This window comes from Haplochromis burtoni, unplaced genomic scaffold, assembly GCF_018398535.1.
Source record: "Haplochromis burtoni strain Fernald_Lab_line unplaced genomic scaffold, NCSU_Asbu1 Contig_464, whole genome shotgun sequence".
Classification (NCBI taxonomy): domain Eukaryota; kingdom Metazoa; phylum Chordata; class Actinopteri; order Cichliformes; family Cichlidae; genus Haplochromis; species Haplochromis burtoni.
In genome coordinates, this window is record NW_024582825.1 from 162,454 (window position 1) to 182,529 (window position 20,076).

The window sequence follows — 20,076 nt, forward strand, 5'->3', positions numbered from 1 at the left end:
ACACACACACACACAGACAGACCGGTTCTGTCTAAAGTTAACTGACACTGAACTATTTTCAACTTCCCAAGGAAAGCCCGATGGATTGCACAGATACCACAAAGCGACTTATACATCAAAGGGATCGATCACCGCAGTAAGATTAAAAAAAATCTTCTTATATTTTTAATAAAGATAGCTGCTCTGCACCCCCCCCCCCCTCTCTCTGGCTTTTTCACACAAACTAATCTATAACATATCCCTCTGATCGCGCACGTGCCGGCGCGTCAGTACGCATGGATGCACAGGATCTGTCACAAACGAAAACAAAAACATGCTGCTAGATAACAACGCTCAAACTTTTTTTTTCTTGTTTTCCTGGGAATTCAACTTACTTGCCAAATTTTGTTTTCTTGAAGTCCATCTCGTGCGTAGGCTATGCGGGCCAGCGCGTCTGCGCGCCTGCGTTCTCTTGTTTTTTTTATCGCAAACAGTAAAACCAGCCAGCGCAGTCTTCTCCTACGGATTCCCCATTCCGGATGTCCCACCACCGCGCGTCCAGAGATAAAAACATAAGTCCAGGAGAGCCTGCGAATCGCAGAGCGGGTCACCAGGACAACCGGCCCGCGCTTGCTCCGGGGTTTAAACGACTGTGCACGAAAGCGACGATCGGCGGGCAGCAAGAGGAGTTGGCGGTGAGGGGACCTTGCCGAGCTTCGTTCCGACTCTCTCAGATGTGGTCGCAGGATGTTCCGCGGGACTGGGCTCGTAACCCCTCCCCTGCCCTCTTCTCCCCTCCCCTTTCGCTCTCCTGGCTGCTGCTAACTTCACCAGCGAAAGGCAAACCCCTCACCACAAAGCACCAACACCCTCTGCTGTGACTTGCAAGTGTGACATGTGAACAGGTCGCTTCTGAAACACAAACCCGGACTGAAACAAGACAGGAAGGGAGGCACAAAGGTGATAACAAAACCTGACCAAATGAGTCAACTGAACTCAAGAGACTGGAGCGAGCGCTGTTGTAACGAAAATGATGCCAAACACATCCTGGACAGACATTTACTTCTGTTACCTAGTTTGTTTGTTATTTATCTCCTTTACTGTTTCTATTGCTCTAATTTCTTTCCACTGTGCTTTAAAGTAGCTGTTTGGGGGTTTGAGTGACTTCTTAATAACTTCATATACTTCAAGAGATTCATATAATAAAACTGTGACCAGCTGAGTTAACACAGCTTGTAGTTTTAAAGTATTCAATGGGATTCTCTCAACATTCTTCACGGGAAAGTAGTTTTACATCACTCTGTTGTGCTATTGTGTTGTTCCAGGGAATCCCCTTCCTCTGACGTTTCATTTAGATAAAGTCCAGGAACAGGGAAGGACAGATATGCAGAAATTTCGCAAAAGATTGGAAAAACAAAATAGTAAGAAAGAAAGAAATTTCTCTATTGGCTATTCGCTTATGTTCCAAATAAGAAGTGACCTCAAGGTTTGGAGCCACTGGAATTATTTTATTTATTAGATTTTTGATATTTACACCACTGGCCACTTTATAAGCTAAAGTTATAGCCGTTTGAATTCTTTGTGCAATAGTTTCCAAACTAAAGAGGATTTGTTGTCGTGTTCAAGTTTAAGATGATTAAGGTGTCTTAACTACTGTGGTCATAAAGAGATGAACTTGGTCAGCAACAAAACTCATTCAGGCTAATGAGCCAACGCTGCTCAGTTGGTACCAAGGGCCTCAAAGTGTGACAAGAAAATATCCCCCACACTATTACACCTCTAACAGCTGCCTGAACTGCTGATACAAGCCAGAATGGATCCACACTTCCATGTTTTTTATGCGATTTTATGATCTCGAAGCAGAAATCGAGTCTCATCAGACCATTCTTCTGTTATTCTATTTTGGCTAGCTTGTGTAAATTATAGCCTCAGTTTCCTGTTCTTAGCTGACATGACTGGCACCCAATGTGGTTTTCTGCTGCTGCTGTAGCCCATCTGCTTCAATGCTTAGCATGTTGTACATTCAGAGATGCTCTTCTGCATACTTTGATTGTAACAAGTGGTTATTTGAGTTACTGTTACCTTCCTAACAGTGAAAAGCCATTTGGTCATTGTCCTCTGACTTCTAGCATCAACAAGGCATTTTTTTACCAGCCCATCTGGCACCAACAACCATTTAAATCACCTTTCTTCCCCATGCTGATGCTCCGTTTCAGTAAATCATCTTGACCATGCTTACATGAATACGGGCAGTAAGTTGCAAAGCATTTGATTGGCTGATAAAATTATTAGATTACTAGGTTATTACAGATGTGCCCAATAAAGTGGCCAGCAAGTGTATTTAAAGTAAAGAAGAAGGCTGCTAGGACTTGGACTAACAGTGTTTAAATTTATGCAGTCCTTCCCTGTAGCAATGTTTTCTTCTGTGCCCATAAAATACACAAATGTTGTGTATAACAGAAAGTATACACTGCTGACTGCTGGCTCTACAGTTCATTTATGTGCCTAGCATTTTACAGACACCCCCCACACACACATACTCATAAACACACACATACACACAACCCCACCACCCCCATTCTTCCTTTCAAACACATACGCTCCACTGAATGGAAAATTAAATATTATCCAACAATAAAAGTGGCCAGAAGAAGCCCTTTTTGGCACCGTGCTGCAGATGTGAGCGACAGCACAGACCCATTATGCAAATGCACAGATACCCAAACTGCGAGAGAAATGTGTTATACATTTACCCCCCCCCCCCCCCCACACACCCACACACCCACACACACACACACACAGGCGACCACCACTGCTGCCACCACCCCGGCTGTGTTTGCAGATAAGATTCCATATCAGGGACAGTGACCTGACAACCATATTTGTTCAGGTGAATAATACTTATAAATATACGCCCCTAAAGGCAACCAGCTGCCTGTGGTTAGCCTCACTGCAAACATTCAAACGTCAGTTTTAAACACTGCGTATCTGAATGTATTTTAAACAAACATCCTGTAACACAGCTGGTAGATTGGGGTGTGGTGACAAACATCTGTGTAGGCAGGACATGCTGGTTTCTGTCTCCTACTGTAATCGCCTTTAAATTTCTCAAATGCCAGGACTGCAGCTTCGCTTTCTGTTTGAAAAGCCAGATATGTCTGCACATCTCTGCCCATCATGTTTGTGCTGACAGACCTTTGGAGAAGAGGCGGCCACCCGGCCCCTGGAAACGGCAGGCTGGTCCAAAGGACACGGCTGACTCAGATCGATGAAGGCACTGGAGCAGACGAAGGAATGAAAAGCTCTCGGTGGAGTCACTGGTTATAATAAATGTGTGTGCGATGCTCTATAATCGATCTTGATTGTGTAAAAAAAACTAGAGTCGTCACCATGGTTATGAAAATGCAAAAATATTATTCATAATGAGAGTTTAGATAGTGTTGAAACAGTCCAAATAATGTTGAGAGGAGCCTTAGAGAGAAACTGGTTAAAGATTCCTGCTCTTAAAGCCAAGCTTCCATATGTTTTGTGTTTATCCTGGATACACCAGACTTTCAACGAGATCAAAGGTCATTGTTCTGGCTGTGGGCACACAAGCCCCACCCACCTGCTGTTCAAACCTTCTGTTTGCAAGGAGCAGCCAATGGGACGAAAGGTAAGTGGTGTTAAAGAGGAAAGAGTTTAAACAACTTGTTCTACACAGAATGAACTGAAAGGCTGCACTAATAATAATCCCTCTTTATACTGTGACTCATGCAAAGCTACTCTAGTGGAATCTTTGTAGGTAAACAGAGTAATTCATTACACTAAAAGTCTGTCACAGTGGACTGAGTTCTGGTTAAGGTATGTTTTACCCCTCTGCCAACTAGGTGACAGTATTTCAACATTATACACTTCCTTTTTGTTTTCCCGGGAGATCCTCACTGATAAACTGTCTGGAAAGACTGTCTCATCCTGGTGTTTCACGTTACCTGTCAGATTTGCGTGAGTGAATAATTTCCACTCCAACATGCTCAGACTTACACCTGAAACTCCAGTGAAACCAATACACAGACAGAAATTCTATGACTCATGCTCTAAATTACATTTCAGTCAGTGGATGGGATCACTCGCTGTTTCCTTTTCATCCCACGCCTTATACTTTGTTGTTCCAACTGCCAGAATTTGGGACTTATGTCATGCTATGTGAAAGGTTTTAGTCCAGTGCTCCCACATGAGAATTCACAGAGGAAAGAGAACGTTTTTCATTTGAAGTCATTGAAGGCATTTGCAAAAGCACAGAAAGCTCCAAATAAGTGGCTTTATTAAGCTTAATTTTCTATTTTTCAGTAATATGGCATACTAAAAGGAAAAAACGCGGGCTACTTAGACATATATGTAATACAATTTTAATATCTGATGTTCACATATGTTGAAAGCTGCTCTACATGATCCTTTCAGCATCTGTTAAAATGTTGTAAGCTGCGGCACATTAACTGAAGAGGCAACAGATAATGGCTAAAAAATGGTGATGTATGAAATGTTGCAACTCTTTTTTAAAAGGCATTACTTAGTTTGCACTCACTTGCCTCTCTCTAACACAAAGATCTGACTATGTGAAAGTGAAAGTGTCAGTACATTGAGTTTTTCAAATCTCACACACGCAATCAGTGTTCTTTTAGTTATTTGGAGGTTTGCTTTGCAATAGTGTAGAGCAGGAACTGCACTCAGTAAGAAATAAGAAGTGCAAAAATTCATTTTAAAAAGAAGTGGCAAATAAACACAAAACTTGCACATAAATTGTAGATTGAAGAGGCTTCAAATTAGAAAAAAAACTAACTTTTTATCATTTTAAAAATTCACTATAAACTATCGTCATTTTAGGGAGGATCCCGTTGCCTCGATTGATGATTGTTTATATATATTTAATAATTTAAAAAAGAGAATAACAGGAGGTTAAAATTTTAAACTAAATTAAAGCTAAAGATACAACAATATAATTTTTCATGCTGGTGTTATGAGGAGATGGGAACTGTAGAATAAATGCTTACTAGCAGCGCCTCCATTCTAGATGACTTTTACACAATGTAACGATGGGGGGCGCTAGTTCTCTGAAATCCTCAATGTACAGAGGAGTCTTCTGATAGAGTCGTGATTGGTCCTGGTTTCTGTCTCCCTATTGGTTTAAAAAGGACAGAAACCGAGATACCAGTATGTTTACCGTTTTACCATAATTTTGTTTGTGGGGTTTTTCTTTATTTAAATGTTTTGTTTTTGTTCATTTCATATTTTTGTTTTGTATCGTTTCCTGTTTAGAGTCCGGGGAGCTCATTTATTAAAATCTGTCATGGCCCTTTAAAGGAACTGCACGCTGTGCGCATAACGCATGCGTATTGGGGGTGAGCAACAAGCTCCTGTGGAAAACAACAACAATCGTTAGAGCAGAGCAGCAAACAGAGATGGTTCCGTAAAGCTCAACACTTCTGGTCTTTACCACTGTATTCAGTCCAGCTGCTGCTATTTCTACTGAAGCTTTATACGTCGATGGTGCCGAACCCATGAACCTGGCCAGTCAAAGCGGAGACGCTGGCGGAAGCCAGCTGCTCTTCGCCAACTTTAACCAGGACAACACGTAAGGCAGGGCCGGGGAAAGTGGCTTGGGATCGGATGGCCTGTGCTGTGAAACTAGCTAATGCTAATTAACCCAGCTTGGACTTGTCTGGACGCCTAGCGGGGTCACAGGAATGGATTTGAAATCTCCTAGATGTAGTTTTTGTCATGCTAGAAAAGACTATCAGTAGGCGTCGTGTTTTGGGTTAGCTACTCTTTTAAACTACCCATTTACCTTTTATTTTATCAGATGCTAGCATAGCTTGCTAGCTAGCATAGTGGTTTGTGGTCCGAGGCTAACTAGCAACATGCTCGTAAATTAAGTGTGCTGTAGGCGCATATTTGCTACGGGTAATTGTAATTACTTATTCAGGCTGGCGGTAGATAGAAATAGTAAAAGGCAATTCGATTTTTCTGTGTTTTGGACTCATTACTGGTGAACAGCTGGAAGACTGCTGGAAATTGTTGTAGGAAATTGTGACTCGAACTGGGTCACTGTATTTGTTTTAATATGATTAAGATAGACATGTCAAATTTAAACTCGGTCATGTACTAAATTTGCCGGTGTTTGCTCTCAGCAGCAGAGGCCTGGTATTATTGCAACACAGCGTTAGTCGTGTGATCACAATCACACTGAGACCACAGTGACCAATGTATCTAGGGTACGCGGAGTTAGTCGATATCACTGAAATTAGACCGAACCCCCTGTTTTTCATTGTGTAGACTAATACAATGTGGCTGTAACAACGACCACAGAGTGCATTGTTATTCAGTGTATGTCTGTGACACCGTGCTTGGTCACTGCCACGCTTCCTTTCTGTGTCATGTACAGGTCCTTAGCTGTTGGCACCAAATCAGGATACAAGTTTTTCTCCCTGTCCTCTGTGGACAAATTGGAGCAGATATATGAATGTAGTAAGTATAAACTGACCTCTGTTCTGGCTTTCTACTTCCATCTACTCACCCGTTTGTTTGTTTTCCTCATCCAATCACTAAACAGAATGCACACACAATAGTTGCATGCAGTTAGCTGTTTTGTGTTTTGTTTTAAAGGCATGCATTTTTTTTGGTTTGTTTTTGTGAAAGTGCGACTTGGGTGTAATGGTGGTGGTAATGGTGCACGAGGCTGCATAACATGAAACTCTTTCCAGTAATTTAACCACACATGTGTATGCTAATGGCGTAGACAGAGTAGGCCCCTGTTGCGGTGGTCCTCGATGTCGCTCTTCCTCTGCCTCTCCAGTTAGCCTTCACTCCCAGGCACAGATTCCATCTGTGCTACCTATGACTGATGCCGATGACGGCGATCGACTGCACACTGTAGAGCTGAAGCAACGTTCAACAGGTAGATAATCGGTCCATGCGGCGTAACGCGAAAAACTGCACAGGGGAAGGAGGAAACTGCAAGGTTTGCCGGTTATAAAATGGCCGACTACCTTTACCAGCTGCAGTCTGAAGCAGTCCATCTGCAGGACAGACTCGCTGGAGAGGCTGCCAGATATACCTTTATCTAGTTGTCCAGATGTAGTTGGCCATTGAGGTATTTGCAGCGGAGCAAATAATTTGTTTTAAGTTATTTGGCTTTAAAGGTACTTGTCTTATAAAAACTGTTACTTCATTGCTTAATTATATTTTATGAGGAATTACTGCATTTGTTCCTGTTAGTTTGGAGTCACTATACCACTCGTGCAGTGCTTTTACTTTAAATAATTAATGAAGTATGTCTGCCCTTTCCTCTCACTAGTATGCTTAAGCATCAACCATCCTCCTTGTATATGGACAAAGGTTACATATGATTTCTACTGCATCCCTTTTATTAGCCTATATGTTGTATTCTGACTTTTTTGCTAATTAATTTATATTTAAATACCAAAGAAGAAGACGGGAGTAGGTGATTTAAGTTTTATAGTCAGCACAAGAGAATGGGAAAGCCATTTCTACAATTTCTGAACACCGCTCGTTCGACTCTTTCATGAAACAAAGTGTTAAAGGCTAGCTTTTTGATTGTTTTTGCACCCTAGATAAAAGAAGGAAAGAAGTTCACACAGTCTAGCTATAAAATGCAAAACTATCCACATCTATACTTCTTGAGCAAGACCAGACAGATTCCAGCCCACTCTGTATTTTTGGATCATTCCCTGGAAGTCCCTTTCTGACCACTGGAACTGTGCATGCTGCAGTTTCACCACAGACCTCAGACTTGCAAGCAGATAAGCACTGACCCTTTGTGTGTGTGTGTGTGAGAAATCATTGCTCAATATTCCTAGGACCCTGCCTCATGAATTGCCCTCCCTCTGCAGAGTTCTGGACTCGGAGAGATGATGTTTAGATCAGGGGTGGAATACTCCAGGCCTCTAGGGCTCACGCACCCGAATCAAATGACTAGTTCATTACCAGGCCTCTGGAGAACTTCAGGAAGTAATTCAGCCATGTAAATCAGCTGTGTTGGATCAAGGACACACCTGAAGCCAGCAGGACACCGGCCCTTGACCAGGAGTTTTCTTCTTGGCCTCACCAAACCAATTTTCACTCGCCACGTGGACCGCTTGGCTTCCTACAGCTTGTTCCACTCTTCAAAATGAAAATAAAGTTTGAGACACTGGAGGAGATCCAGCAGGTCTTACAGAGGCGCAGATGCAATGAGACCTAACGCGACTTCCATGGAGTGATCTAAAAATAGCAGTCACGCTGAAGATTGTCAAAGAGAGAATAATTGGGGGGGGGTGTAGTCCCAGTCCCAGAATGTTTTGCTCACATTTCATACACACTGTTACATGGTGCACATTCAGCATGGTCAGTTTAAAACTATGAGTAATCTGCGCAAGTAATAATTTTTTCCCCTCCCTCTTGCTTTTGTATTTCCTCTGGCTTTGAGACAGCAACCCATACGGCTGCTGTTGAAACCTTTTGTTTTCAAATGTCAGCCAATCAGAAGACAGCTTCCTTAAGTAGTGGTTCTCCTGTTTGTGGCATGTCCCGCTTCCACAGCTGTGCCCCATATTCCACCAATGTTATTAATCATCACTAAAACAAAGGATCCAAGCTGAGTTTTAAGTATGATAGCAGTAGAAAAACATGAATTCAGCTTTACTTCATTTAGTAGTTCTTTCAGTTATCAGTGATGCTACTGTGGTTCTTTGTTCCATTATAGGTGGATATGTATATTTTGAAGTCTGAATCACAGAAAATAACTCGAGTAGAGTCAAAAAAAAATAAAGATTTAGGGTAGACACATTGGTGTAAGTCTTTAGCTATGAAGAAGCAACAATGCGTAGCTCAATTAGCTTAACTAGGAAAGGGGAAACAAGGTAGAGCTCACCACAAAGAGGAATGGGGAAATGCACTCACTGGGAGCAGATATAGGTTACTGTTTTTAACATTTGGTTTCACTTCACTGATTAAGTTTTTTTGAGTTATTTCTTCTGGATGGTACGTGCTACGCTAACAACAGCGTAGCACGTATTTCCTTTGTTGTATTTTTGACACTGCCCCCTGGTGACAGTAAACGGGTATGTGGGTCTGCACAGTGCTCTATGGCACCTGCAAATGCACTATCATGCTTGGAGCTTTATTCCTTTGCTCATCAGCTGATTATTTATTACAGTATTGTAGTTATTATGGGATGCTTTAATGTCTAAGCCCAAATTGTCAAACTGTTTAAGATGATCTAATCCTTTAATCACATAAGTGATTATAAAATGTCAGAGCACTGATGAAATAATAATTTTGTGTCCGTCTCCTGCAGCTGACACTGAGGATGTGTGCATTGTGGAGCGTCTGTTCTCCAGCAGCCTGGTGGCTATAGTTAGTCTGAAGGCCCCCCGGAAGCTCAAAGTCTGTCACTTCAAGAAGGGAACTGAGATCTGCAACTACTCCTATTCAAACACTATACTGGCTGTGAAGCTCAACAGACAGGTAGGCCAGGGGTCGTTTGCAGTGTTCATGAATACGAAGAGGCTTATTTATCCTCTAATGATGACTTTGTTTGCTAAGTACACACAAGTTGATGTTGCGTGGTTCCTCCGCAGAGGCTGATTGTGTGCCTGGAAGAGTCGCTCTATATACACAACATCAGAGACATGAAAGTGCTGCACACTATTAGAGAGACTCCGCCTAACCCTTCAGGTGAGTCTGAAGAAACAGTCTGTCATCATCATCATATAAATAGGAAAATATAGTGAATGTAATATGTGCTTTTTATAAAAGTTTACCTTTTTTTCCACTTTACATGTATGTGCTTGTATTGGGCCTCATCGTGAATATTTAGAAATGTACAAATCTAGTTTTTCATTTTAAAATGAAAGGGAAAAAATCTTGGGCCTCCATGACTGTATGTAGATCTGGACTGTAGCATAGGTTTAAAAACGAATGAATAAAACTAATCAAAAGAGAATAAAGAGCTGGAGTGAAAGGACCATCTGTTCAGTTAGCCCAAGATTCATACGTAGCTATTCAAAATTTGTTTGCAGAGTACGACTCAGAGATTTGTGCGTAACGTGTGCTCACGCGGTTTATGAGTGAGGCCCACTGAAAGCAGTAATATGACTTTCTCGTATCAGCTGAGAAGTGTCTCCACTTTCATTTTCTCAGTTTATTTTGAACAGCGTTGTTTTGTCTGCCACTCTCAACACTAAGACTTCATTTCTTCTCCTCTTTTCTTTTAATGTTACGATACCATTGTTGTAGTTGGTTGTGTTGACACGTTTTGTTTTTTCTCTCCATCTTTTTTTACTGATTAGTTTGTCTTTGTGCTCGTATCTCTCCAGGATTGTGTGCCCTTTCCATCAGCAATGATAACTGTTACCTGGCATACCCAGGCAGTGCTACGATAGGAGAGGTCCAAGTGTTTGACACAGTCAACTTGGTAGGTGAACCCAGACAATGATACTTTATGTGCTCCTGTTTTTAAATAAAGCCATCATCAGGATTTATTACAAAGCATTTTCCGGGGCATACGCTTGCTGTGCCACAGTAGTGTTTCAGTTTCTGACGAATGTCTGCGTAGATACTCAGTCGTCCAGGTCATGGTAGCTTTGAGTGCTTGAAAAGAAATCAGCTGGATTTCTTTAGGTTCATCAAAGAGGCTTCTTCAGTTTTAAAACTACTTGGGCTGAGAGGTGTTTAACACCTAGTGGGGGTTTTCCACTAAGGGTTGTTGTTAATCATCAGCCAAGTTGTGAAAAAAGACTGGGTCATTACATCACTGAGCACCGAAGTGTGAAACCTCCGTCAGCCACTGCCCCGCCCAACCATTGTGTGGCTGCTGAGGTCTCCTGAGGCACAGTGTGAGTGCGAGCGGGGGTTGAACAGCCTGTAACAGCAGATGTAGTCGCTCTAGTCGGGGCACAGAGCCGTCTGCCTGCAGAGAGCTCTGTTGTCAGATGGAGGCAGTGCTGTTATTGGTCGGTCAGCCAGCTGCAGTGAAGAACCACAGTTATTACTTTTAAAAGCGTTGCTGGTTAATTCAGCTGTCGCTCCCTGATCTAGTCAACCAATCACCATTCAGCAAATACTTAACTCATGCGCTTCCAGCAACACACAGTGATGGAGGAGTCTTGAAGGACTGCATGGCCCCTGTGTCTGACCGGAATCACAAACTTGGTTAATTGATGGTCTTTCATAGTGGACGTGGATGACCTCCTTTACTTTTCCATCTTCTCGGCCTAAAATGTGAACATTTGCATCTTTGAAAGAGCGACCTTTGTCTTTAAAGTGCAGGCTTAGAGTTGAGTCTTTTCCTCTTCAGCTGGTTCTCCTGTGTTGTGCCGTGTGTTTTGTAAATTGGTGGTTTGGCTTCTCTTATATAAAGGTCTGAGCACTCCTGCAGTGCTTATTGTGCGTTTGGCTGTTTTTGTCTGAAGGTGTTTCTGGGCCTGAAAGCAGGTTTGTAAAGTAGTTAATCTGTGTGTCGTTTTCCAGAGAGCAGCAAATATGATTCCAGCCCACGACAGCCCATTAGCGGCTCTGGCTTTCGATGCTACTGGAACTAAGCTGGCTACAGCATCAGAGAAGGTAGTTCAGCTGCTGTGCAGGACATTACCCTGTCATCTCCGCAGCTAATTTTGTTTTCCACATGAGGAAATGCAGATTTTGATTCTTGCATCCTGTAATAGTGTTGAAACTCTGTACATCTTGTGCCTTTTTTTTTCCACTTCCTCTCAGGGTACAGTCATCCGTGTCTTCTCGATCCCAGAGGGACAGAAGCTCTTTGAGTTTCGACGAGGAGTCAAGAGGTAGACGGCTCATGCACTGCAGTTTTGATTCTTCGTAACATCTGTGCACGCTTTTGTACGCGTTTACCATCTCCTCTATGCACGTGTGTTGCCGTGCTTGTCTTCTCAGGTGCGTGAGCATCTGTTCGCTGGCGTTCAGTATGGACAGCCTGTACCTTTCTGCCTCCAGCAACACAGAGACGGTCCACATCTTCAAATTAGAAACACAGAAGGAGAAGTATGTGTACGTAGCTGTCTGTCTTTGGATGGCTTGTTTCGTAGCCACTTATCAAGCTGCTGCTTCCTCCAACGAAAACATGCATCTCACATTCTGTACGTGTTCGCTCAGGCCAGCCGAGGAGCCCACCACGTGGGGAGGTTACCTGGGGAAGGTCTTGATGGCGTCCACCACCTACCTGCCTTCCCAAGTCACGGAAATGTTTACCCAGGGGCGAGCCTTCGCCACCGTACGTCTACCCTTTTGCGGGCATAAGAATATCTGCGCCTTAGCTGTGTGAGTACACACTTTCCACACTCGCAGTGAGCACAAATGCAGCACTGCGTTTGAGACATTATGAAATTGTTACTTTTCTTATCACGCCAGAGAAAAGGGGGGGGAAAAATGTGAAGTAGCGTTGACTGAATTTACAATCACAGGTCATACAAAATTTCTAGCACAATTTTTTTACATTGCACTTTGATTGTAGGAAGTTTTAAAATACTGACTGATTTTAATCTTTGGTCACCTTTGACCTACTTTTTTTTTTTTTTTTTCAATTTAAAGTTGTAGCGAGTAGTATTAATAATTAATATTAATAATAATCAAAATGAGTTTATACAAGGTGGTTTTCCTGAGGATGTGCAGGCTTCTGTCACTCTGCCTTTGTGCCACTTTGTATGGAGAGCTGAAGTTAGTAGCATTTCCATAATAGGTCCTGAGCTTCTGACAGGCACTTAAAATAATGCAAATACTTGAGTAATGTAACATCCGTCATCTCTGCCGCTCCTCATCTGTGTGCCAAGGAATCAGAGGAGGAATCTAAGAATAGGAAACTGGAAAATATTAATGAGCTTGTAGGATTCTTATTAGCTGCTTGGTATGTCACATCTGGTGCTGAAGAAGAGAAGATGCTGAAGAGGATAAATGTGATTGACGTTTTGGATTGGATTTGTGGATCTTTCATGAATCTCCATTTTTAATTGTTAAAAATTAGGATTCAGAAGATTCCCAGGTTGCTTGTAGCAGCGGCTGATGGCTACCTGTATATGTACAACCTGGATCCACAAGAGGGAGGCGAATGCACACTAACGAAGCAGCACAGGTAACACAGCATTGGCAGATTGTGGCTCGCTTTAGCTGGTAAGGTAAATTTTGGGGAGTTAAACTGAGGATTTCAGTCTTTGGCTTCAGGTTAGACGGGAGTACCGAGCCCCCCAATGAGATCCTTGAGCAGGGGTCACATGATCGCCCACTTGTGGCCCAGACCTACAGTGCTGCTGTCTCAAAGGGTAGGTGACACAGTATTGATATCTTTCTTTCTTTTTTTCTGATTGGGGAAAAAAAGGCAATAGGTAAATAAAAACTAATAATAAAAACGAATAAACTTTTTTCTATTTTGTAAAGATGGCTGTTCTGGAGCGACTATCTGTAATTAAGTTGTGCAGAAAGGCGGGACAAGTTTGGAAGTGATCCAATCAGAAGAAATCTCATCAATGTTTGACTTGTGAACTCTTCTTTCCTAGGTTACTGTGAAGAGCAGGGCGCTGTGGGAGGGGTGGGGCTTGACGACGACCTCAGCGACCTACGCTTAGAGGAAGACAACGAGCAACCGCCGCTCATCCTCGAGACCGAGTGACTGGACTGATGGCTGTACCCACCGATCAGAGGCCTCCTCTGGTGCTGCTAGAGACACGTGACCCCGAAAGGGGCGTGGACAGGATCAAAGATGGAGGCGGGGAGGGGGAGTGTCTTTGTTTTTCTTTTAAAGTGTTCAAGAGCCTGTCCACCAGTTTGTTCATGCATCCATCCGTTCACATACACGTCGTCTTTTTTCTTTTTTTTTCTTCTCTCCCCCCCTCCCTCCTGCGCTCCCTTTTCCCTCAGTTTAGCCTGAGCAGGCCAAACTGAAGCTTTGCATGTACATGTGCCAAAAGCTTAAGTGTGAAAATGAGTATCTGAGAGTGTGAGTGTCATTTAAAAAAATAAAAAATGTAGCTGTGTCGCTGTTAAAGACACTCTCTCACACACAGCGAGCCTGTGTGTGTGAGTAGAAACCGATTGTGTAAGTGCCTCTCTGCCCTTGCTGTGATGGCTCTTTTGTGTTTGAGAGGGGCGACCTCTTTTCATTGGCTGAATAAAATCTTCTTTCATTTGTTCAATCTTAATCGAGGGTGTGTGCTATCTTTTCTGACCCCTTCCCCTCTCTCTCTCTCTCTCTCACACACACTTTCTTGTACACTGTCCTGCAGAGGGCGGGGCATCAGTCTAAGGTTTTTGGCATGAGGCAGAGGTGTTGACAAATATGTGATTGTTTGCTTGCGTGCGTGCGTGTGTGTGCTCGGGCATGTACATTAGCAAACCATCTAGTCATGAGCTTATACACCTGCCCCTGCTCACTTTACCTCATCCAAACAAGAGGCTCAGTGGACCTTCTCCTGCCCTCTCCCTGTCCTCAGGCCTGCAGTCATTGGTTAATTTTTAAACTATCAATCTTGTTTTTGTTTTTTTTAAAACTACATAGCTAATCATAACCAATGATGTGTCATGCGTATGAAAACATGCATGGTGTTGTTGATGTGGTACTGTGTCCATACATCTAAGCGGTGGTTGGTGATGATCGACGGAGAAAGGCAGGAAGCTCTCCGGTCTCCTCTTAACAACTCATCCTACTGTATCTTACTCTGTACATTATTAGATGTGGCGAGATATCACTGTGTCACGCAGGGATAGTGAGTGTTTGGCCAACGAGCAAGCTGAGCATCGTCATTCGATTGTGATCTGGAGGTCGGGCTGAGCCTCATCATCTGGGCCGGGATGCTGCATGATTCCCCAAATAATCCTTTTCAGTGTGTGAAGCCACCAAGTAAGGATTAGATGTGGGAGTTTGGAGTGTCGGGCATTTTCTAATGATTTTGTATAAAATGTGAAACGTTCATCTGAAACTAAAATAAATTCATGTTGATGTATGAAGTTAAGTGCCTTTTGTTCTTGTTGCACTGGCATCTTGCATTCATTATAAAGAGCATCTTAGGCCAACTGAATGGGAGGATGTGTTACCCAGCATCACAGCTACTGGAGCAATAGAAGTCAGGTAAAATCCAGTTTTTATTTTATTTGTTTTTAAGCATCGGAATTTTATACTTTTAGGTGTTACCACATAATTTCAGACATCCTCTATGCCACACTGTAATATTACTATAATATGTATGTGAAAGAATGACTCCTGCTAAGCAGAAGCCTTTGACCCACAGACCAGAACGCCCGAGTGAGAGCAGTGTGCTGTAACATAACATCGCATCTAAAAAATAGACCTGCCTTCCATCTCAGTTTAATGCCCTTCCTACTAAAAGAGCATGGGGATGTGTGCATGCTCTGTACATGTCAGTGCTGACTTCATGTGGGACTCGAGCCCTGCCCGTGTAGGTGAAAAATAATTTTTAGCTTTCCATTGCACAACCACGATATGGGGCGATCGTGGCTCAAGAGTTGGGAGTTCGCCTTGTAATCGGAAGGTTGCCGGTTCGAGCCCCGGCTTGGACAGTCTCGGTTGTTGTGTCCTTGGCCGTTGCCTACTGATGGTGGTCAGAGGGCCCGGTGGTGCCAGTGTCCGGCAGCCTCGCCTCTGTCAGTGCGCCCCAGGGTGGCTGTGGCTACAATGTAGCTGCCATCACCAGTGTGTGAATGTGTGGATGACTGGATATGTAAAGCGCTTTGGGGTCCTTAGGGACTAGTAAAGCGCTATATAAATACAGGCCATTTACCATTTGTTTTTTATAGTACCCCATGTTGCTCATATGTGATGTGGGTTCCCCTTTCCAACTGCCTCAGTCAGAATATGCTTTTTTTCTTTTCTTTTTTTGGTGAGGGGGGTAATGCCAAGAGCCATAATGTCAAAGTTATCCTGACAGTACAAAAGCAATACTTACACCCTTACTTTTTCCACATGACATAGCAGCCAGGTGCTGAAAATCAAATGCACTTCATTAACTGATCATCGGCAAGTGTGAGCACCTGTAAAAGGAGAATTTTTTGGCACTGTGTGTTAATACAATGCCACGAACTTGAACTTCAAAGTAGTCCAGATTTAGAAATGAAATTGAACTGAATTACACATTTCATGTAACATTTCAGGACGTGAAGGAGCCATTTGTCAGAATCTTTTGTAGACACTAAACGCTACCACTTTAAAGGAAAGTCGACCAAATCTGAATCACCTACAAGGAAAAAATAAATAAATACAATAAGATACAAATTTTCTGCTACTAGAGTAATAATGTGCTCAAGAACTTGCTTCATTGCAGCTTATTGAACTTTGCAGCAGGTCACACACATTCACACGCGAGGGTGGACTCTATCCTTGACGTGAGACCACAGCTTTAGCCACTCCATCCTAGAGGGCTTATGCACCAACGCTGAGATGATATAAATCACATTCCACATGTACAGAAAAACATTTCAAACATTTTTCTGCTATGTTAATCGACAATACAGGATCTAAAAGTTTTGCAAAACTTTAAGAGCAACAACCAAAGCCCCAAACCCGATGTTCCACAAAAACACATACAGTACATTTACAGCACATCAGCAAAAACATCAACAGCATGCAGGCTATTTCCTAAGACTACACTGATTAAGACTATCAGTGATGTTAAAGACTCTTGATAGTTTAAGACCTTGTTCACCACTTCCTGTCAGGGTCATCTCTGCCATTTCAGCCCGTTCCTCAGCATCGTCCAGGTCATGGATGGTCTTCATGTATTTAAACAGGCTGCTGTTGGCCTGCTATTCTTACAGAAACACACAAATTAGCTGCCAGCTCCAGCACCAACCTTCTTCCACCTGGAAACACACACACACACTGTGTCTGCTTTCTTTCACTCATGTCACATGTCAAATCTTAAACCTTTCTAAATAACATCATAATATTTTTTAAAACACTGGGAAAATAAGGCACATCCTCAACTTCCAGTGAAGCTTCAGCCTCCTCCAGAGTCATCTGCAGCTCCTCTTTCTCCACCTCCACATTCTTCTTGGCTTGTGGACGCTGCGGCCTCCTTCCCCAAGCTGACAGTCAACTCCTTGATCTCCTCTGAAAGCAAATGGCACAGAAATAAAAACGCAACAGTTAACACTGAGGATCATATTTTCCTTTCTTCAAATGCTTGCAAGTTATGATCAGCTGTAATGGACAAGTTAGAAAGCACCTGAGAGGGTTTTGTTCTCCTTGCAGACAGTCATCAAGTGATCCTGGCTTTCCGTCTCCAGCATGTAGATCTCCATCATGTAGGAGCGGCTCTCCATCTGGCTGTTCTCCAGTTCCAGTTGCAGCTCCTCATCCTTCTGGCTCCACTCGGCTGCCATCTTATGGAAAACTCCCGGCTTCTTATCCAGAGCTGCCGCATTGGACTGCTTACACAAAGGCAGACATAGCAAACTCAGTTAGTTAGATTCATTATTATTATTAATTGTTGCTGATATATCATTACAGAAAGCATTAATATAATAAAGAAGTGCATTATCCACACAAAAGGTGAGGATAACTGGATCAGAAATTAGTTGGGTAACTAAGTTTCTAAGTAATAGCTTTGAATAATCAGACGTTCCAGCATTGCTCTTGTTTCCAGTGCTGTTGAAAACACTTTGCTTGTTTATTGGAATTTTGCCTCTTGACTGCTCTCTGCTGGATTTGTTTGTTAGCAACTAACCTCATGTGCATGACCTCTGCCGTGTAATAGCCTCTGGTGCTTCTGTGTCCTGTACACATTGAGATTTTGTTTTTGTGCATGTGTACCTTCTCTAGGTATATAGTGAAGTCCTCCATCTCTCCCTGCAACCTCTGCTTGACCTTTTCCAGGCTGGCAGCTCTGGCCTGAGCCGCCTCTGCTGCCTCCTCAGCCTCCTGGAGATGCACTGCAAGTTTGCGCCTGGGAGAGAGTGGGAGGAAAGAACCAGAGTGGAATTTAAATTAAAATTTTATCACTGTCATGATTCATAAGACTCTTTTTTTTTAATTCTTTTGAACCTACTTGGTCTCCTCCAGCTCCTCGGTGCGGCGTATGGCGTCTCATACTTGCTCCTCCATGTGGTGACGTCAGCAGTGAGCTTGGACACAAGACGCTGGATCTCCCCACGGGATTCTAACTCCTCATCCAGCTGCTCCTTTAACTGCAAGAGATCATGCAGGGCATTCACCAGGCTGAGTTATGAGCCTGTGGATAGGTAGTCTGGATGGAGAGGTGGAGAGGCAAATGCATGATGCATCCAGCTCAACAAGGAACAGTAACGCATGCATTCGCATTCTCACCAGTCAGATGGATTTTGCCAGCACTGAGCTCTGTCTGAGTGTGCTCCATCTCAGCCAGGCAAGCGTTTGCCTCCGACACGCTGTCCTCCACTTTGTGGGCCTCAGAGTTCATCTATAAGAGTGGCTGAGCGTCTATGTTTGTGGCTGTTTTATTTTGAAAGAGTTAAGCACACAAGAGTCTAAAGATCTAGCTTTGCTTTCTGAGCAGCTTTCACGGTGACGTTGAGATCTCCCGCTTCTTCCGGTCTGTCACTGAGGTCCACCAGATCTAGTGACAGCTCTGCTCTCTGCTTCTCTACCTAACAGGAAAACAACTTGACTCTCTAGCTGTAGCATAATGTCACATGTCTGCGTATTTTTTACTTGAATTCATATGCGTAGTGGTCAGGTATTTATCACGTTTGGACTGAAATAGACTCTCAAAGATGAAACTGCTATGATACAAGCTGTCCGTGTGCCTTGGCTCTCATGGCTCGTTCAGCTTCCAGCTCCTCCTCCAGCTCCTCGATGCGTCCCTGAAAGAGGATAGAAAACGAATCAACGCGTGCATAAGCACTCACAGCAAAAACCTTGCGTCTTTAAAGCCAGACTATTAATCATCACTGCTCTGTATCCTCTTTTGCGTCTCACTTTCCTATTTCCAAATTTTCACATTGCAATGCTTCTTTGCTCCCATCATTGTAATTTTAGCCGTCCGGTTAGCTTTCATTTGCTTTCACCAAGCTTTAATCTTTTTTCTCTTCACTTCCAATAAAAGTTCACTTTTATCAGTGTATTTATTAGAATTCATCCTGTAGCGTGAAGATGCAATGATTCTTTTGGGAGTGACAGGATGGACAGGATACATCAGAGAGACGGCTCCGGTTGACTCCTCCGGTTGAGGTTTAGAAGAAGGTTTGGACATGTGCAGAGGACAGATAGTGGATATGCGTAACAGATGAGGATGCTAGGGATGGGGTGAGACGGAGGCAGATGATGTATGGCTCACCCTAACGGGAGCAGCCAAAAGAAAATGAACAATCCTCCAACTGTTGGTAAGACATTTAATGGATGAATAGAAATTTAAGCTTCATAATGATGTCGTCAGAGAGGTCAGATGACCACCAGACTCAGAGTGTTGGAACTTTCTGTATAAACAGTAGACCAACTAGTACAGCCATCTGTCCTGCTAAAAATAATTTACAATTGTAGTTCAGGTTTTGCATAAATAGCATCTACAACTGCTAAAGTGTGCATCTTGTACGGTGCTTCTGACACCCTGTTAGCCCTGACAGAAGAAAGAACAGTTTCAAATAACCCTTATTAAGAATATAGTGAAAATAAAAAGCTATTGTAGTTTCACCAACCTGGTGTTCTTTGAGTTTCTGGGTGAGCGTGGTGCTGAGAGCTTGCTCATCCTCCTCCTTCTAGTTCGTGTTGATAATTTCAAAGTCTCTCCTTTAAACACACAACAAATGGACACAGCAGAACATGAAAGAGGGTCCATTTCCACTGACAGTTTGTAGATAACAGGAACATACACAAATATATGTAGAAATGGTGTAAACCTTTATCTTCTTCTATGTTATACTTACAGATGAGGTCAATATGATGAGACAAAAAGCATGTATCTATAATGTCGGGCTTTAAATTTTGAGATGAAGACAAATTTTAGTTTACTTTTAGGTTAGGCTTTCAAGGAAGAAAGTTTTGTTTATCAAGTGCAAGTGTCCAGGAAATTAATGTAAATCTGCGTGTGTGTGTGTGTGTGTGTGTGTGTGTGTGTGTGTGTG

General features: G+C 42.9%; 2 protein-coding genes and 1 pseudogene across 4 annotated transcripts in view; 1 reads left to right on the forward strand and 2 right to left on the reverse strand.

Moving 5' to 3' along the window:
• mmd2a (monocyte to macrophage differentiation-associated 2a) overlaps nucleotides 1–942 on the reverse strand; it is a 25,046-nt gene extending 24,104 nt beyond the window's left edge. Inside the window, exon 1 of the mRNA XM_005946197.3 lies at nucleotides 375–942. Coding sequence (XP_005946259.1) covers nucleotides 375–403 — 29 coding nt within the window. The 5' untranslated portion in view covers nucleotides 404–942. The remainder of the gene's footprint in view (nucleotides 1–374) is intronic.
• A 4,389-nt stretch (nucleotides 943–5,331) lies between these two features.
• wipi2 (WD repeat domain, phosphoinositide interacting 2) lies at nucleotides 5,332–14,970 on the forward strand. 3 transcript variants are annotated; one of them, XM_005946202.3, is made up of 12 exons: nucleotides 5,332–5,590; nucleotides 6,401–6,483; nucleotides 9,314–9,483; nucleotides 9,597–9,693; nucleotides 10,335–10,432; nucleotides 11,488–11,580; nucleotides 11,731–11,801; nucleotides 11,911–12,024; nucleotides 12,130–12,294; nucleotides 12,995–13,102; nucleotides 13,192–13,289; nucleotides 13,524–14,970. In XM_005946202.3, the coding sequence occupies exons 1-12, from the start codon at nucleotides 5,517–5,519 to the stop codon at nucleotides 13,634–13,636; spliced, it is 1,284 nt and encodes a 427-aa protein (XP_005946264.1). In that variant the 5' UTR covers nucleotides 5,332–5,516; the 3' UTR covers nucleotides 13,637–14,970. The 3 variants fall into 3 exon arrangements, with proteins under 3 accessions (XP_005946264.1, XP_005946265.1, XP_042069594.1); XM_005946203.3 differs by having other exon boundaries at nucleotides 11,911–12,018; XM_042213660.1 differs by having other exon boundaries at nucleotides 5,538–5,590; nucleotides 6,401–6,913.
• A 1,362-nt stretch (nucleotides 14,971–16,332) lies between these two features.
• Nucleotides 16,333–20,076, reverse strand: part of LOC102306589 — a 17,883-nt pseudogene continuing 14,139 nt past the window's right edge.